This window comes from Canis lupus, chromosome 6, assembly GCF_048164855.1.
Source record: "Canis lupus baileyi chromosome 6, mCanLup2.hap1, whole genome shotgun sequence".
In the NCBI taxonomy this organism is placed as follows: Eukaryota; Metazoa; Chordata; class Mammalia; order Carnivora; family Canidae; genus Canis; species Canis lupus.
In genome coordinates, this window is record NC_132843.1 from 44,098,434 (window position 1) to 44,115,897 (window position 17,464).

The 17,464-nt window shown below is 41.3% G+C and overlaps 1 protein-coding gene and 1 long non-coding RNA gene across 5 annotated transcripts in view; one reads left to right on the forward strand and one right to left on the reverse strand.

Moving 5' to 3' along the window:
- Nucleotides 1-12,482, forward strand: part of LOC140635513 (uncharacterized) — a 33,193-nt gene extending 20,711 nt beyond the window's left edge. For both annotated transcript variants that reach the window (XR_012032829.1, XR_012032828.1), the window contains 2 exons: nt 5,741-5,791; nt 7,948-12,482. This is a non-coding gene — a long non-coding RNA (uncharacterized lncRNA). The remainder of the gene's footprint in view (nt 1-5,740; nt 5,792-7,947) is intronic.
- CNST (consortin, connexin sorting protein) overlaps nt 1-17,464 on the reverse strand; it is a 122,335-nt gene that overhangs the window by 11,109 nt on the left and 93,762 nt on the right. For all 3 annotated transcript variants that reach the window (XM_072830256.1, XM_072830257.1, XM_072830258.1), the window contains one exon: nt 7,921-8,786. In XM_072830256.1, coding sequence (XP_072686357.1) covers nt 7,921-8,786 — 866 coding nt within the window. The remainder of the gene's footprint in view (nt 1-7,920; nt 8,787-17,464) is intronic.

The window sequence follows — 17,464 nt, forward strand, 5'->3', positions numbered from 1 at the left end:
AGGTAGAGGGAGAAGACTCCCCCGCATAGCAAGCAGCCCAACTCGGGGCTCGATCTCAGGACCTGGGGATCATGACCTGAGCAGAAGGTGGATGCTTCATCAACTGAGCCATCCATGCGCCTCCAGATTATTTTATTATCTAAATTTCTAGATTAGGCACCACTTCATGTTTTTGTAATTTGCTTTTGTTTGCTTAACCATTTAATAAGTATAAAGTAGGAAAAGAAATAAGAATGTTAAGAACCACTCTACTTTTTAACTCCCATTGTTTAAATAGGTAGACTCCAGGGGCGCCTGGGTGGCTCAGGTCATAATCCTGGGGTCCTGGATGGAGCCCCAGGTTGGGCTTCCTGGGGTGTGTGTGTATGTGTGTGTGTGTTTCTCCCTCTTTCTCTGTGCTCGAGATCTCTCTCTCTCAAATAAATAAATAAAATATAATAGGTAGATTCCAGAACAGAACATTTGATTTTCCTGCTCTCAGGGCTGCTGCTTCAGTCACAGCCTGACTCTAACCCATCAGCCAGTCCCGTCAGTCCTCGCTCAAAGGGCATCCTCACCACGGCTGCTGCAGCCCACTCTTCAGGACTTCTCACCTGAACCGTGGCCAAAACCTGATCGGTCTCCTTGCCTTGGCCCAGCCTCCCACCACACCTTGCCTGCGGCCATAACCTGATGGGTCTCCGTGCTTTGGCTCTGCCTCCTGTGCCTCCGGCTCTCCGCAGTGCAGCCAGAAAGCAGATCTGGTCACAGGTCCTGCTCAAAACCTCGGCTTTCCGCCACCCACTGAATTTGACTCCAGTTCCCTACCCTGGTCCAGAGGCCCTTCAGGAACCGGCCGCGCAGCCTGCCCGCCTCCCCTGTTCACTGTGCCCCAGCGGCGCCAGCTCTCCCAGTGCCTCCCTCCCGCTTGATCAGTGTGGCGGTTGAACTCACAAACCTGAGATCAAGACCTGAGCTGAGATCGAGTCCCACACTTAACCCACCGAGACCCCCGGGGTGCCTCTATATTGTTTATTTTTATGTGAACTTATTTATTATGTGTCTCTCCATCTAGAGAGTAAGCTTCACAAGAGCAGGGACCTGACCTGTGCTCGCTGGTGTGTCCTCAGTTTCTAGAGTATATAGTAGGTACTCAACAAATATGCCAAAGGTAAAATGAATACACAGATGAGCAGTTTACCTGCAGACAGCACCTAGCTTATACTTATTTGGATAACATAGATTTTACCCCTTAACATAACCAAAACTAAATATGTTTTCAAAGGTTATTTATTTTTCTAAGTAAACTCGGTTTAAAAACAAAACAAAAGCCTTCTGTGTAGGCGACCATTATTGGCAATAATGTGTTAGCTTTGTAGAAAATACAAAAATGTATTTTTTTTAAAAAAGATTTTATTATTTGAGAGAGAAAAAATGTGTGCTCAAGCAGCATGGAGGGGCAGAGGCAGAGGGAGAAGCAGACTCTCTGCTGAGCAGGGAGCCCAAAGCTGGGCTAAATCCCAGGACCCTGGCATCATGACCTGAGCTGAAGGCAGACGCTTCATGGATTGAGCCTCTAGGCACCCCGTATTAAAAACTTTTAAAAATGATTATAACATCATTTTTAAAGACAAGTATCAATTGCAATCTGAAACATTTATTATAGTTTTCTGAACATACCATGTCAGTCCCTGCAAACAGATTACACACGTATATATTAATGAGGAAAAATGAATGGTTTATCTCCATATGGTGTATCATGCTGCTAAAATGTGCTCACGAAGGGGATCTCTTAAATTATATACTATGATTCTTTTCAATATGAAAAGACAGATTAATTTTCATGAAATTTACCCAATATTCAATGTTACTCAGAAAACAAAACAATTCCCTCACCCCCACTCCCTTATGGAACAACCTACTACAAGCTGAGTGGACTTTTATTTTATTGTTTTTAAATATTTATTTATTTATTCATGAGAGACACAAAGAGAGAGAGAGAAAGAAAGAAAGAAAGAAAGAAAGAAAGAAAGAAAGAAAGAAAGAAAGAGAAAGAAAGAAAGAAAGAAAGAAAGAAAGAAGAAAGAAAGAAAGAAAGAAAGAAAGAAAGAAAGAAAGAAAGAAAGAAAGAAAGAGAAAGAAAGAAAGAGGCAGAGACACAGGCAGAGGGAGAAGCAGGCTCCATGCAGGAAGCCTGATGCAGGACTCGATCCTGGGTCTCCAGGATCACGCCCTGGGCCGAAGGCAGGCGCTAAACCGCTGTGAGCCACCCAGGGATCCCAGAGTGGACTTTTATTAGCAGTATGGGGTTGGATCATGACACCATCTTGAATTTGAATAACTCATTTCTTGTGTCAGGTTTGATGCTAGGTAAAGCTGAAGAACTGGTAGTGTTTTGTTTTTGTTTGTTTTTTTAGATTTTATTTCTTTATTTTAGAGATAGAGAGCAGAAGCAGGGGGAGGAGCAGAGAGAATGAGGGACAAGCAGACTCTCCACTTTGTGTGGAGCCTATGGGGAGGCTCAATCCCACAACCCTGAAATCATGACCTCAGCCCAAGTCAAGAGTCAGCTGCTCAACCCACTGAGTCACCCAGATGCCCTGTAACAGCTGAAGGGTTTTAAAAGAAGGTAACACAACCCTCCCAGGTTCCAGAACCAAGCAAGTCAGTGATTTATTGGCATTACCAGGCTCCTTGGGTAGAGGCAGTTTGGGTTTTGACATTAAAATAATGTCAGAATTTCATGGGTATTGTAATAAAATTTCATCTTTTCCCCAAAACTGGGATAGTGAAATTCAGCCAACAGATAACACTTGGATTTGGACACCTGTTGGGAATGCAGGCTTTATATATGGAGTGTCCCTATCTGAATTTTTAGCCACTGCATCTGTAATCATTGTACATACAGAAGTCACATAAAAATTACTGAGGAGGGACCCCAAAAGAGTGAATCTCTACCTTGCTGACACTGTACATGTGATGAACTTCTTATGTTAAATATCTATGAAATGAGCATAAATGTTTTTGATGCTTTTAAAAATAGCACCAGTTGGGGAGCCTGGGTGGCTCAGTTGGTTGGGTGTTTGCCTTCAGCACGAGTCATTATCCTGGGGTCCTGAGATTGGGCCCCATGTCGGGCTCCCTGTTTAGTGGGGAGTCTGCTTCTGCCTCTGCTCCACTTGTGTTCTTTTTCTCAAATAAAACCTTTTAAAGAAATTAAAACAGTGCCAGTTATACTTCCAGTGAGAGGGTGTCATGCTCTTTTTTTACATAGGAAAGAACATCGGTGCTTCAGATACTAAGCTATCATTTTACCTAGAAAAGTTGTTCTGGATTTAAAACTGCTTCTAAAACCCAGAAAAGGGCAGCCCTGGGGGCGCAGCGGTTTAGTGCCACCTGCAGCCCAGGGCGTGATCCTGGAGACCCTGGATCGAGTCCCACGTCGGGCTCTCTGCATGGAGCCTGCTTCTCCCTCTGCCTGTGTCTCTGCCTCTCTCTCTCTCTCTGCCTCTCTATGAATAAATAAATAGAATCTTAAAAAAAAAAACCAGAAAAGTTTCATTTACACATGCCTCTACATCCTGGAATTAAATTAGTGTAAACAGTTTTCATTCTCCATGAGATTCTGCATAAATTATTTCATTTGATGTGAGCCTAATTTTTTTAATAAAGATTTTATTTATTCATGAGAGACACACAGAGAGAGAGGCAGAGACATAGGCAAAGAGAGAAGCAGAGAGAGAAGCAGGCTCCATGCAGGGAGCCCAATGTGGGACTCAATCCCGGGTCTCCAGGATCAGGCCCTGGGCCAAAGACAGGTGCTCAACTGCTGAGCCACCCAGGCGTCCCTAATTTTTTTTTAAAAGATTTTATTTATTTATTCATGAGAGACACACAGAGAGAGGCAGAGACATAGGCAGAGGGAGAGGCAGACTCCTTGTGGGGGAGCCTGATGCGGACTCGATCCCAGGACCCCAGGATCACACCCTGAGCCAAAGGCAGACGCTCAACCACTGAACCACCCAGGTGCCCCTGATTGCTTAAAAGACAACAGCAAACGCTCCCAATGGGCTGGTGGTGGTTGTCAAAGCCAAGCAGCACCGCATCCACAGTTGAGCAATGCCAAGAGAATGAAAGCAGGGAGACCAACAAATGGGGAAAATGTGGCAGTGACTTTCATTGTGACCATTCCACCATAACCACAGAGGTTGGCAGAGTGAGGACCAGTGAGGAAATTGCTTAGGGGCAGAGTCACTCACATTGAAGCAAGGGTGGGTTTGGAAGAGAGACTGGAGGACTCACTAGGGCAGCACAGCAATCTGGAAGAGAGTAGACCTAGCAGCCTCTGTGGCTCCAGAGGGCATGAACATACTGTGTGCAAATATTTGGTTATTAAGACATTATGCTCTGTATCTTCTATTCACCAAAGTATGGAAGCATGAAAAATATTTTAAAAACAAGTCCAGGAAAATTACCCAAGTGAGGCCCCAATAGATGAAATCAGAAGTTCATCTGAATCCTCACTGTATCCTCAGCACTTGATGGAACAGAGAGCCTTAGTAGGATGCTGCTGAGAACATACAACAGTGTTTGGATTAAAAAGTTTGCAGGGTGCCTGGGTGGCTCAGTTGGTTGGAAAAGCATCTGCCTTCGGCTCAGATGATGTTCCCAGGGTCCTGGGATCCAGCCCCAAGTTAGGCTCCCTGCTCAATGGAGTCTGCTTCTCCGTCTCGGTTTCCATGCCCTTCACCCCAGCTCATGCGCTTTCTCAAATAAATTAATAAAATTAAAAAAAAAAAAAGAAAGAAAGAAAGAAAGAAGTTTGCATTTACAAGCAAACCCAGTATTGCCTGGACATTTTATTTAGGCCAAAACTTCACTCTTAAGGTAGTAAGGAAATTGTAAGCATTAGTGATTTTTAATTTTAATTTTATTTTAAAGATTTTATTTATTTATTCATGAGAGACAGAGAGAGAGGCGGAGACACAGGCAGAGGGAGAAGCAGGCTCCCTCTGGGGAGCCTGATGCGGGACTCAATCTCGGGACCTTGGAATCATGCTCTGAGCCAAAGGCAGATGCTCAATCACTGAGCCACCCAAGCATCCTGCACTAGTGATTTTTTAGTTTTGAAACTTTAAAACTCTTTTCCTGTCAGGGTGAGGCAGAATTTATTGAAGCATATTCCTCAGAATGAAGAGGAAATATTCAGAAACAATCTGTTCACCATTATCACAGGAATACAAATTAGTTTTGTTAATCATATGCAGCTTTTGGGGTTCTTAAAATAGCACAGCTTAACAGATCAATAGAATTTTAGGAAAGGGAAGCAGCACTTACAGAAGAGAACTTCACAGGAAAGACAAGTTTAAAACGTAAATCATTTCTACCCCTGGGACGCCTGGATGGCTCAGCAGTTGAGCACCTGCCTTCAGTCCAGGGCGTGATCCTGGAGTTCTGGGATCAAGTGCCATATTGGGCTCCCTGCATGGAGCCTGCTTCTCCCTCTGCCTGTGTCTCTGCTTCTCTCTCTCTCTCTCTCTCTCTCATAAATAAAATCTTAAAAAAAATAGTTTCTACCCCTGTGAGGTGTTATCTGTAGGAAAAACTGACGTTATGAGCTGAAGGAAGAACACTCCACGTGGCTGTAGTTCAATAGCAAACCCTGACTACAGGTAAAGTAGGAGACCCATCAGGAGCGCTCTGACCCTTCACCATTTGTACCTAAAAATCTAAAACTAGACCTTCTGTCTTTTCTCCACAGGGTCAACTGGATCATTGGTGTGAAAAGCAGTGGTCAGGGAAGGGGAAACTGGTATTACAGCTAGATTTGAATATAGGTGTGACTTCCGTTTTGATAGTTCCCTGTATCAGAAGCCTGGTGAAAATGAACAAGGGAAGGAATACTGGGTCCAGTATTTTACTACTGGCTTTATTTATTTATTTTATTTTAATGAAAACACTATTTTTTTGAAGATTTTATATTTATATAATTTGTACACCCAATGTTGGGCTCGAACTCACGACCCCGAGATCAAGAGTTGCATGCTCCACTGACTGAGCCAGCCAGGCACCCCTCTATTTAATTTTTTTTAACTTTAAGAAAAAATTGTGGTAAGGTATGTCTAATATAAAATTGCAGTCTTAACAATTCAGTGTATTAATTATATTTACGATGTTGTGCCACCACTACTAGTATCTATTTCTAAAATTTTCATCAACCCAAACAGAAACTCTGCACTCATTAAGTACTATGAAACAATTTCAAGAGGAAATTAGGAAGAAAAAAAAATCATAGTTTATAGAGGACTGACTTGCAAATGGTAATAAAAAGATCTAGTTAAAATAAACGAATGAATAATAGATCAAGTGCTTTATTATTTTATCTAACTTAGTCAAGAACAAATTAGGACTAGCTGCTGGGGAGCTGACTAGAAGTGGCAATGCAGCAAGCCAGTGGCCTGACAGCTGAGGATCTGAGCAAGCTCCTGCAGGGCGCTGCTTTCCTGGGTACTCTGCTGTCCATTCTGGCTCTGTTGCTTTTTCAGTTTCTACTTAAAGTTTGTTTTTTTTCCCTCCAATGATGATGCAGAAAGAGAAAACAATGGCTATAAATGGGACTTAAAAGCTTACTTGGAAAAACCTAGAAGATGAAAAACAGGAAGAGTAGTTGGTATCCTAATTTTCAGGGGAGGAAACATACATGGAGAGGTTAGCAGGAACTCTGCAGGGTTGCTAGTGGGTGGGTCTGTATGTGACTTTAGACTGTGTAAGACTGTTCTTTCCACTGAACAAAGCCACCTTCCACTGGGGCTAGTTTGCATATGGATTTTTCCCCCTTAACTATATTATTATTTTTTTTTAAAGATTTCTATTTTGTTTATTTGAGAGAGAGCACACAAACAGGGGAAAGGGCAGAGGGAGAAGGAGAAGCAGGCTCTCCACAGAGCAAGGAGTCTGATGGGGGCTCGATCTCAGGACCCTGAGATCTCAGACCCTCTCTCAGGACCTGAGTCAAGGGCAGACGCTTCATTGACTGAGCTGCCCAGGCACCCCCTTTTTCCCTCTTAACTTAAAAAAATTGTATTATCAAACAAAGAAGACTGATCATTTTGATCCTGTCTACCATGATATGTTTTGTTTTGACCAGCTTCCTTACTATTTGGAGAAACTTTATATTATGTATAAAATTTGTCTTAGTGAAGCAGTAAGTATGAAATCTGATCAAACTACAGCTTATAAATTAATACTACAAGAAAGAGAAGACTTACAACATATAAGTTAATGGCTTGAAAATCCACCCAGTTTCTCTTTGTATTTTAAAACGTGGGCAGCCCCGGTGGCCCAGCGGTTTAGTGCCACATTTGGCCCGGGGTGTGATCCTGGAGACCCGGGATCGAGTCCCACGTTGGGTTCCCTGCGTGGAGCCTGCTTCTCCCTCTGCCTCTCTCTCTCTCTCTTTGTCATGAATAAATAAATAAAACCTTAAAAAAATAATAAAACGTTTCCTTTGTTCTGTTGTAATTTTTTAAAGAATTAAAAAATATAATAATAATCATAAAAAATAGTGAGTATGTGTTTTAACTTCTAGATGTATGTGGGGGAAAAATGAGATTTTCTTACAAGAATGTAAGTAATCTTGCCTTGATCATAATTGCCAGAACTGTCAAAGTGACAGCAGAATAAGAAACAGTGTTGCTAACACTAACTTTCCCTGGAGGCATGCAATAAAAGTTCCTGAGGTTTAAACATCATGATAAAAAGTCATCTTATTCAATCCATATACAAAATAAAATTACTAATTATTAAAAGTTTATGTTAGGTAGATTTCCCTGTCATGTTGGAAACCAGGGAAAATGTACAAAACCAAGGCACTATTTAGCAGAGGTGTTTTTTAAATTTCCTTTTGCTTTTAATTGCTCTTCTATTAAATCCCAAACTTACCTCTGCAATCTCTATCCTTTTTGCGAGGTCATCAAGAGAAAGAGAGCTGTCGTCGGAAGGCAGATCCTCCTGCAGACTGTAGGAGGCTTCTTCAGGAGAAAGATCTGGAAGGAGGTCCGAGTCTTCCTCTTGGTTCTCTTCACAGGACAGGGAGTCCTCGGTGTCTTTTAAGCAACCTTCTAAAAGGCTGTTCAAATAGTCTTCAGTCTCTCTGCTGACTCGATCGTCCTCATCCACCACCTCCTCCGGGGCCATACACACCCCTGGAGGAGCTGCACTTAAGACAGACACCTTATTACCCTCACCAAGTGCGCTCTCAGAGCGCTGGGGGTCAGGCGGCCCCAGCGGTGATTTTCCATTGCTGTCTGGGAGATCGGGTTGCTGCAGCTCATTGAATTCCCTATGTTCCAGTCGGTCCGTGGGCAACGCCTCCGAAGCATCCTTAAGTGGTAAACGGAGTCCCTTTCTGTGAGTCTGTGAATATCTTCCCTCGGAGATCAGCGCAGGTGCTATGAGGTCAGAGCCGGGGGAGATGAGAGGCTCTCTCATAGACTCGCTGGGGAGCGCCACGGCAGGGTCTGCAGCCAGGCCTATTGTGGCCACATCTCCGCTGGGCCCCGGGAGAGGCAGCTGCAGGCGGCTGTCATCCTCGCAGGCGTCCCAGGGCTGGGCGGGCAGCTCCCGCGGGGCCTCGGCGCTGCAGAGCGGCTCCTCCCCCCCGTGGTCCTTCCCTGAAGTTACAGGCAGGCGCGGGGGATCCGCCAGCCTGTCCATGTGAGGACAGCAGGGGCTACTCCTCTCCCTGGTTTGCTCTTGATGACGCTGGCTTTCTCCCCCTGGCGCCGTGCCAAGACAACTTTCACTCTCTGAAGACGAAGAAAAACAAGTTGTTTAAGGTTCAAAACAACACTTTGCACAGGAGGAAAGGGCAAGGGACAGATGTGAATAATACGTGTGACACAACAAAATTTGAAACCTCTCCAGTGGAAATTGCATCTGCTGGATTAATGGGGTCCTTAGAGAGAGGAAATACTCTAATATTATATATTAAATAACCCTTTACATATAGAAATTAACACTGTTCAGAACACGAATATGAATGCAGAGTTCTTCATTATTCATGGAACAAGTAATTTTTTCAAAGGTTGAAAGATGGTTTTTTGAACTTTACTGGCTTTCTATAATTCCTTTCATATTTACCCTCCATTTACCAACAGATAACATTTATGCTGTTGCTGATTTTTTCAGTTTTAAAAACTACCTACTGGGGAAGAAGAGGATTAGTTCTCTCGGTTCTTTCTATTCCTTTCCCCCAGTGGTATATTATTTCCCCTTCTCTAGCTTCTCACTAGAATTCAACACAATTCTGGGGCAAATCGATATTCACATTTACCTTGCTATGGGTTTATAAGTAGTATTCACGACTGACTCACACGGTGTAGTAGGATATATTTTCCTTTCTCTTTTCCACTTATTTTGTGTACTCTTGGTAACTGCCTCATTCCTTCATGTAATAAAAATTCTTGCTGGGGCGCCTGGGTGGCTCAGGTGTCTGCCTTTGGCTCAGGCCATGATCCCTACAGGGTCCTGGGATGGAGCCCTGAATCAGGCTCCTTGCTCAGCAGGAAGTCTGCCCCTCTGCCTGACACTCCCTCTACTTGTGCTCACTTTCCATCAAATAAATAAATAAATAAATAAATAAATAAATAAATAAATAAATAGATAGATAGATAAATAAATAAATAAAATGTAAAAAAAAAAAAATCCTTGCCTACATATCTCTAGACTCTGACAGATATACAAGTATATCCTATGTATCAACAGATACAGGCAGAGGGAGAAGCAGGCTCCATGCACCGGGAGCCCAACATGGGATTCGATCCCAGGTCTCCAGGATCGCGCCCTGGGCCAAAGGCAGGCACCAAACTGCTGCGCCACCCAGGGATCCCTATACCATCAGTTTTAAAATATATCCTTTTTTGGGCAGCTGGCTGGCTCAGTCAGTGGAGCATGTGACTCTTGATCTCAGGGTTTTGAGTTTGAGCCCCACATTGAGTGTAGAGTTTACTTTAAAAAGTAAAAAAAAAAAAAAAAATCTTAAAAAAACCACACAAGATACCTTCTTGAGCTCCTAACCGGAGCTGCTCTCTAGGCCAGTTACACGGGGCTTGTCCTAGAATTCCCTTCCCGTGATCCTTGGAGTTCCCTTCCGTGATCCCTGGAATTCCCTCTGGTTCTGTGCTGGAAACATTGTTTCTGAATCCCAGGTCTTCCTCTTTGCTTATTCTCTTGGAATTTTTTTTTTTCTTTTTAAGGCATATGGAAGGTAAACCTAAGGTTGTTTAGATCTGAAAGTCTTTTCCTTCACCCCTGACGAAAATATTTGGTTGGGTCAAGTTTCCTATGTTGGAGACAATTTCCTTTCACAGCTTCTAGGGCTCTGGTAGGGCTGCGGAGTCTCTCAACTAATCTGAATGCCAATCTCCCATAACCTACATTTGCATCCTTGAAGATTTAGATTATTTTACTTGTATCTGGTCCTGGTCCTGAAGCTTCTTGAAGTTTCTCTTTCTTTGTTTTGGGTACTTGGTGGGACTTTGAACCTGGAAACTCATGAACTTCAATTCTGGGAATTTTCCTGTATTATTTCCCTGATTATTTGTTGCTTTCTGTTCTCTCATTCTAGAATGCTTGTCTTCAGATCTGGCCTCATGGACTGCTCATCTTTACCTTTCCTGCCACACTCTTCCTCTTTGCTTTCGGATTAACTTTCGGGGATGCTGCCTCAATTTTTGACTTTTCTAATTAATTTTAATTTTTATTATTTATTTTTTTAGAGAGAAAGTGCATGAGAGTGAGGGGTGGAGGGGCAGAGGCAGACAGCGAATCTTAAGCAGGTTCCACACTCAACACAGAGCCTGACGTGGGGCTTGATCTCACGACCGTGAGATCATGACCTGAGCTGAAATCAAGAGTTGGGGCGCACAGCTGACTGAGCCACCCAGGCGTCCTGTAATTAATTTTTTATTGTGGGTATCATTCTTTTTAACTTCAAAGAGCATTTTCTTTCCCTGAATGTTTTTCTTATTTTAAAACAGCTCCTTATTCTTGTTTTTATGTATACAATATTCTCTCTAACCTGTGACACTGTTCATTTATTTAAAGCTTTCATCTGTTCTCTACATTTTATTTCCTTTGAGCTTCTTTGGGCTTGACAGGCTGATTTGGTTTTGTCTTTCCTATCTGAGGCTTTCTTAAATGAGACAACATGCAGCTCTGTGGTTAAAGGCAAGTTCTCCAGGAGGAGTCAGTCCTCTGTATGGGACCAAGAGGGCCTGGGCCATTTGCTGGGAGGCCTTTAATATGAATTTTTTTTAAAGATTTTATTTATTTAATCATGAGAGATACACAGAGAGAGAGGCAGAGGCACAGGCAGAGAGAGAAGCAGGCTCCATGCAGGGAGCCCGATGTGGGACTCGATCCCGGGTCCCCAGGATCACGCCCTGGGCTGCAGGCGGTGCTAAACCCGCTGAGCCACCCCGGCTGCCCTAATATGAATTTTAATATGAATATCTGGAGGTTTTATCTCCTGGACAAGTAGCCAGTGTCTCTGAGAGGAAGCAGGAGACCAGGGTTCTAGATAAGGCTCTTGCCACTGTTCAGGTGTTAAGATTTGCACTCAGTTCTCATTTTCTATATAATACCCCTTCCTTGAGTTATGCCTGATGCACATCCACAGTTCTTCCAGTTCAGACGCTCTACGAAATAAACAACAACTTCCTGCTTGGTAGAAAGGGCTTATAAATGTCTAAGTGTTTCTTGTAGAGTCTTTCGACCCAACCTCCCATTGCCAGTCCAACCCTGTATGCTGGACATTAGAGGCACCTCTGTGCTTCCCATTCCCAAACCTTTCCAGGCAGGACTCGATATTGTTCCTGTAGACACTCAGCTTTCAGCTTTCTCTGGTGTAATAAGCTAGTTGCCATTCATCTACCTGCTTTCTAGCTTCTGGATCTTTCTAGATGTCACATCCACTGCTGCTGCCAATTCTGTCACTGTGGGTTTCTGCCTTTGAGGATGCATTCTAGGGGTGTCTGGGTGCCTCAGTCAGATAAGGGTCTGACTTTGGCTCAGCCCATGATCTTGGGGTGCTGGGATTGAGCTCTACATTGGTGTCCCTGCTTGATGGGGAGTCTGCATCTCCCTCTGATGCTCCCTCCACTTGTGCTCTCTTTCTGTCTTAAATAAATAAAATCTTTAAAAACAAATCCCATAAAAAACAAAGAATACCTTTCTGACATTTCAATGGTGTTCCAAGAAAAAATGAAGTTAAATGTTTGATCCACTCTGATTAATAAAAAATATTTTCTGAATTTTTGACGAGTATTCTAGTATAAAACTTATCATTGCTTATGTTTCTGTTAATATTAGCATGAATTTCTGTAATTGGTATTCCTGAACCCAAAGATCTAGTGAGTCTGTTATTCCCAACTTCATTCACTTCACATCTACTAACAAAAACTCCACTTTGATTAAAAAAAAAAAAAAGAAAAAAAGAAAAATGGCTGAATGCATGACAGATGCTTAATAGACCCTGAGTTAAAGAATTCTAAAAGGAGCAGTTAGATTTAATCTAAATTCTAACACATAATCTACAGAAATGTCCCTGAGTTATTTCCCATTCCCCCATGAGTTCCCTCTTTCTTGTTTTAAATTTTTATTTATTTATTTTTTTAGTAATCTCTACACTCACCACAGGGCTTGGACTCAAAACCTGGAGATCAAGAGTCACATGTTCCTCCAACTGAGCCAGCCGGGTGCCCCGCCCAGGAGTTCTCTTTAGGGTAAAATTCCTCCAAAATTCATGATATAAGACTAAATCATTCATGAATGAACATGTCTTATATTTTCTGAATATCTCATTAATTAACATAAGTACAAACATCTCAGTGATATCAGGACAGTACACTGAAAAAAATACTTAAACTAAGTACAAAATGTTGATAATGTCCAGCTTCTATAGAGGCGAATTCAAAACTAAAAATGTTCATACCCAGTCATCAGGGAAAAGCAAGTTAAAACCACAATGATATTCATGTTCCTAAAATGACTAAATTAAAAAAAAAAAAACTGACAACAGTAAATGTCAGCAAGGATGTGGAGCAACTAGAGTCCTCACATACCACTGGTGGGTATCCTGGAGAACAGCTTGGCAGTTTCTTAGAAAATTAAAAATGTACCTTCCCTATGACCAGCAATTCCACCCTCAATTCTTTACTTAAGAGAAATGAAATCATATCTCCACAGAAAAGACTTCACAGAAGTTCTGTTCATCCCCTCCGCTGCTCATGCTCTCTCTTAAACAGATAAATAAAATCTTTTTCAAAAAATTAGAAGTTTTATTCATGATATCCCCAACATGGAAACAACCCAAATGTCTATTAACAGGTGAATGGATAAACAAATTGTGGTATAGTCTAAGAGTAGAATACTACTCAGCAATGAAAAGGAATGAACTAATCATACGTGTAACAAGATGGTGCCTCTGGAAAACTATGCTGAGAAATTATATTTACAGTAAATTCTAAAGCAAGGAAAACCTACTGATAGTAACAGGAAGCACTGGGTTGCCTGGGCCTGGGTGGAGGAGGGACTGATTGTAAAGAGGACTGGGAAGAAGATTTTGGCATGACGAAGATGTGCTTGGGTTAATAGTTATATGAATGTATACAGTTGTCAAAACTCCTCAAATTACACACTGAAAATGGTGATTTTTTTTTTGGTATGGAAATTGTGCTTCAATAACATTGAAAAAAAAAGGGAGGGGAGGGGCATCTGGGTGGCTCAGTCAGCTGAGTGTCCCACTCATGATTTTGGCTCAGGTCATGATCTCAGGGTCATGACACTGAGCCTCAGTTGGGTTCCATGCTCAGCGGGGAGTCTGTTTGAGATTCTCTCTCCCTGGCCTTCTTGCCTTCCCCACTGCTTGCGCATGAGTGCTTGCTCTCTTTCAAAAAAATAAATAAAATTTTTAAAAATTAAAAATAAAAATAAATAAAAAATGAGAAGGGAAAGAGAAGTATAAAACCCAGGCTTGGGCAGCCCAGGTGGCTCAGCAGTTCAGCGCACCTTCGGCCCAGGGTGTGATCCTGGAGACCCGGGATCGGGTCCCATGTCGGGCTCCCTGCATGGAGCCTGCTTCTCCTTCTGCCTGTGTCTCTGCCCCTCTCTCTCTGTCTCTCTCATGAATAAATAAATAAAATATTAAAAACAAAAACAAAAACAAAAACCCCAGTATGATGGTTTTTTTCAGCAGTGGGGTGAAAGTAGGGGATGGAGCAGATGGGAACACAAAGATAGTTGTCACAACCAACAGTAATTCGGTCCTTTGTTGGGTATTAGTCTTACATATCTTCATTTTGTTGTTTGTGATAATGTATTGTGTAGCGTGTGATTTTTTACATATAAAATGATACCTGATAAAGAAAAATATAAATTAATAAAATACCTGGACTTCAGGGTCAGAAAACTAGGGTCTGGATTTGAGTTCTAATGAATTCTATTCCTGGATAAGTTACTTCCTTGAGTTTCTTAAAATAGATTCAGGCTAATTTACATTGGTTGTTAACAGGAACAGATGAAATAATATATATAAAGGTATTCTGAAAATACAAAATACTGTGTAAATTACTTGAAGACTTAACAATGGTAGATTGTAATGAATACTACATAGAGGACATTAACAGAACACCATTAGCAGGGGCGTTGATAATGTGGAGAGGAGGAAGAGAAGAAAGAGCAGTGAGCATATACTGAGTTCTGCTCTCGGGGCAAGTTCCGTTCTGAACTTTTTTTTTTTAAGATTTATTTATTTATTCATGAGAAACAGAGAGAGAGAGAGGCAGAGACACAGGCAGAGAGAGAGGCAGGCTCCATGCAGGGAGCCTGACGTGGGACTTGATCCCAGGACTCCAGGACCACACCCTGGGCTGAAGGCAGGCACCAAACCACTGAGCCACCCAGGGGATCCCCCCCCACCCCCTGCTCTGAACTTTTAACATGAAATGACTAGTTGAATCTTCACAAAAATCCTATGAGGTAAGTACTATTAGTGTCCACTTTGCGGAGCTGAGGAAAGAGAGGCCCAGAGAAGTTAGGCAACTTGCCTAAGGTCACACAGTTTTACATGGTGGAGACAGGATTCAAACCAGACCAGTCTGGCTCCAGAAACAATATCTTTAACATTTACACAAAAAACGGCAAGTTACATATTATAGAAAGAACTTAAGAACAAGGAATTTGGAGATAAAGAACAAGAAAAGGCAAGTCTAGATTGGACTACATGTCGGATGTTGTTAAAAATGAGGAATATGAGGTAAAACAAGAAAAATACATTTAATAACAATCATTTAAAGGATTATTTTCATATTTCTACTTTTCTCACATTTCTATGCATTTATTCAGAAAATAACCAATCTGAGGAAATTAATTCTGGGAGAGTTGACACTCTTCTTTAAAAGATACTGTTTTATCAGACATGGCAAGATTTCTCTCCCCAGAATTTACCTTCCTCCTGAGATGGTTGTCAGGGGAGATGTCTGCATTAGGAAAGTCTTGATGATGCATATAACTTACTCAGCAGAAGGATGCTGCATTCAGTTGTAAACCAGAAGACACAGTTTTTTTTTCTTTTCTTTTTTTTTTTTTTGAAGACACAGTTTCTAGTTGTGAGTCAAAGCACAAGGAAGTGACTTGAATGTGGTAGCTCAGTTTCCTCATCTGTACCACATATCTCACAGCAGAGCCCAAGCTAGAAAGCTAGAAATAGTGCTGAGCCTGAGCTGCAGCAACCGGTGCTACCGGTCAAACCAACCAGCCAGTAACAGCAGTCTTCCCAAAGCACAGACCATGGAGACAGCCATATCCAAAGTGGGAGGCTATTTTGTGAATTCCTCCCTCTTTAAGATCTTTATAAAGCTAATTTTACTATAATTTCCAATATAAAAATGACTAGAAAAAGAGACAGCCACTGTACATAGTATAGAGGTTCCTCAAAGAATTAAAAAGATTTACCATATGATCCAATAATTCCTGATACTACTGAGTATTTACCCAAAGAAAACAAAAACACTAATTTGAAAAAAATGTGCATTCCTACATTTATCACAGCATTATTTACAATAGCCAAGATATGGAAGCACCTCAAATGTTCACTGACAGATGAAAGGATACGGAAGATGTGGTATATCTACAATGGAATATTAGCCATCAAGAAGAATGATATGTTGCCATTTGCAACAACATGGATGGATCTAGAGAGTATTATGCTAAGTGAAATAAGCCAGCCTGAGAAAGACAAATACCAAATGATTTCACACACCTGTAGAATCTAAAAAACAAATGAATAAACAGACAAAACACAGAATCAGACCTATAAATACAGAGAATGAACTAATGGTTGTCAGAGAGGAGAGGGCAGGAAGGGCAAAATGGGTGAAGAAGAGTGAGAGATACAGGAATGAAGAAGCCAAAGGAATAAAAGGTACACTGTAGGGAATATATAGTCAATGATTCTGTAATAGCATTGCATGATGACAGCTAGTAGCTATACTTATGGTGAGTCCAGCGTAATGTATAGGGATGTCCAATGTTGTGCACCTGAAACAAAGGTAACATTGTGTATCAACATACCCCAAATAAAGAAAATCACAAACTTACTTGTAGGACTTAAAAAAAAAAAAAAAAAAAAAGGTGAAAAAAAAAAAAAGGTGAAGGGAGAAAAAGGAAGAGAAGTTTGTATTTCAAAATACAAAATATGGAATATAATTTTATTTGGAGAAAACTTCAATTTATTAAAAAAAAAGAAAAAAAGAGAAGAGACAGGAAGAACAGAGAATAGTAGGATGGACTTGAGGCAATATCCTAAATTCACCTCACAGAAGAAGAGGGGATAATGATGTAGAGAGGGAAAAGAGGCTTTGTAGAGAGAAGACAGCAGATTACATTCAAGGCATCGTCATCACCATCATCTTATCTCTTTAGGCAACTCAGTCAAACACCTGATGCTGCATGTTTACTAGGACAGGTCTCAGGCCCAGGAACATGGAGCCTCAGAATATAAATCAGCACTAAAATCATACGTCAGGAAAAACAAACACCCTAAAATGTAGTTATTTATTTTCTAAAGTATGTATGTATGTATGTATTTATTTTTCCTAAAATTTTTTATAATGAACATATATTAGTACTGTAAGAGTTTCTAAAAATCTTTGGGCTTTTAGCATAAGACACAGAAAGTGGTATAAAATATAAATGCTTTAGAAATGTATACATGGAAATTAAATTACACCATAAGTTAGTTTATAAGAAAGGGGAAGAGAAGATAAAAAACCAAGAAACAGAGTTCTTAAATATCTAGATTTATAGCATAAATTTCTGGTCAAATCTGTACATAATTGCTGGTTTTTAAACAGAAAAGTGTATCTGAATATACCAAAACCAACTTTGTTTCAGAGTATTTTTGTACAATTTTGTCATACTCAGA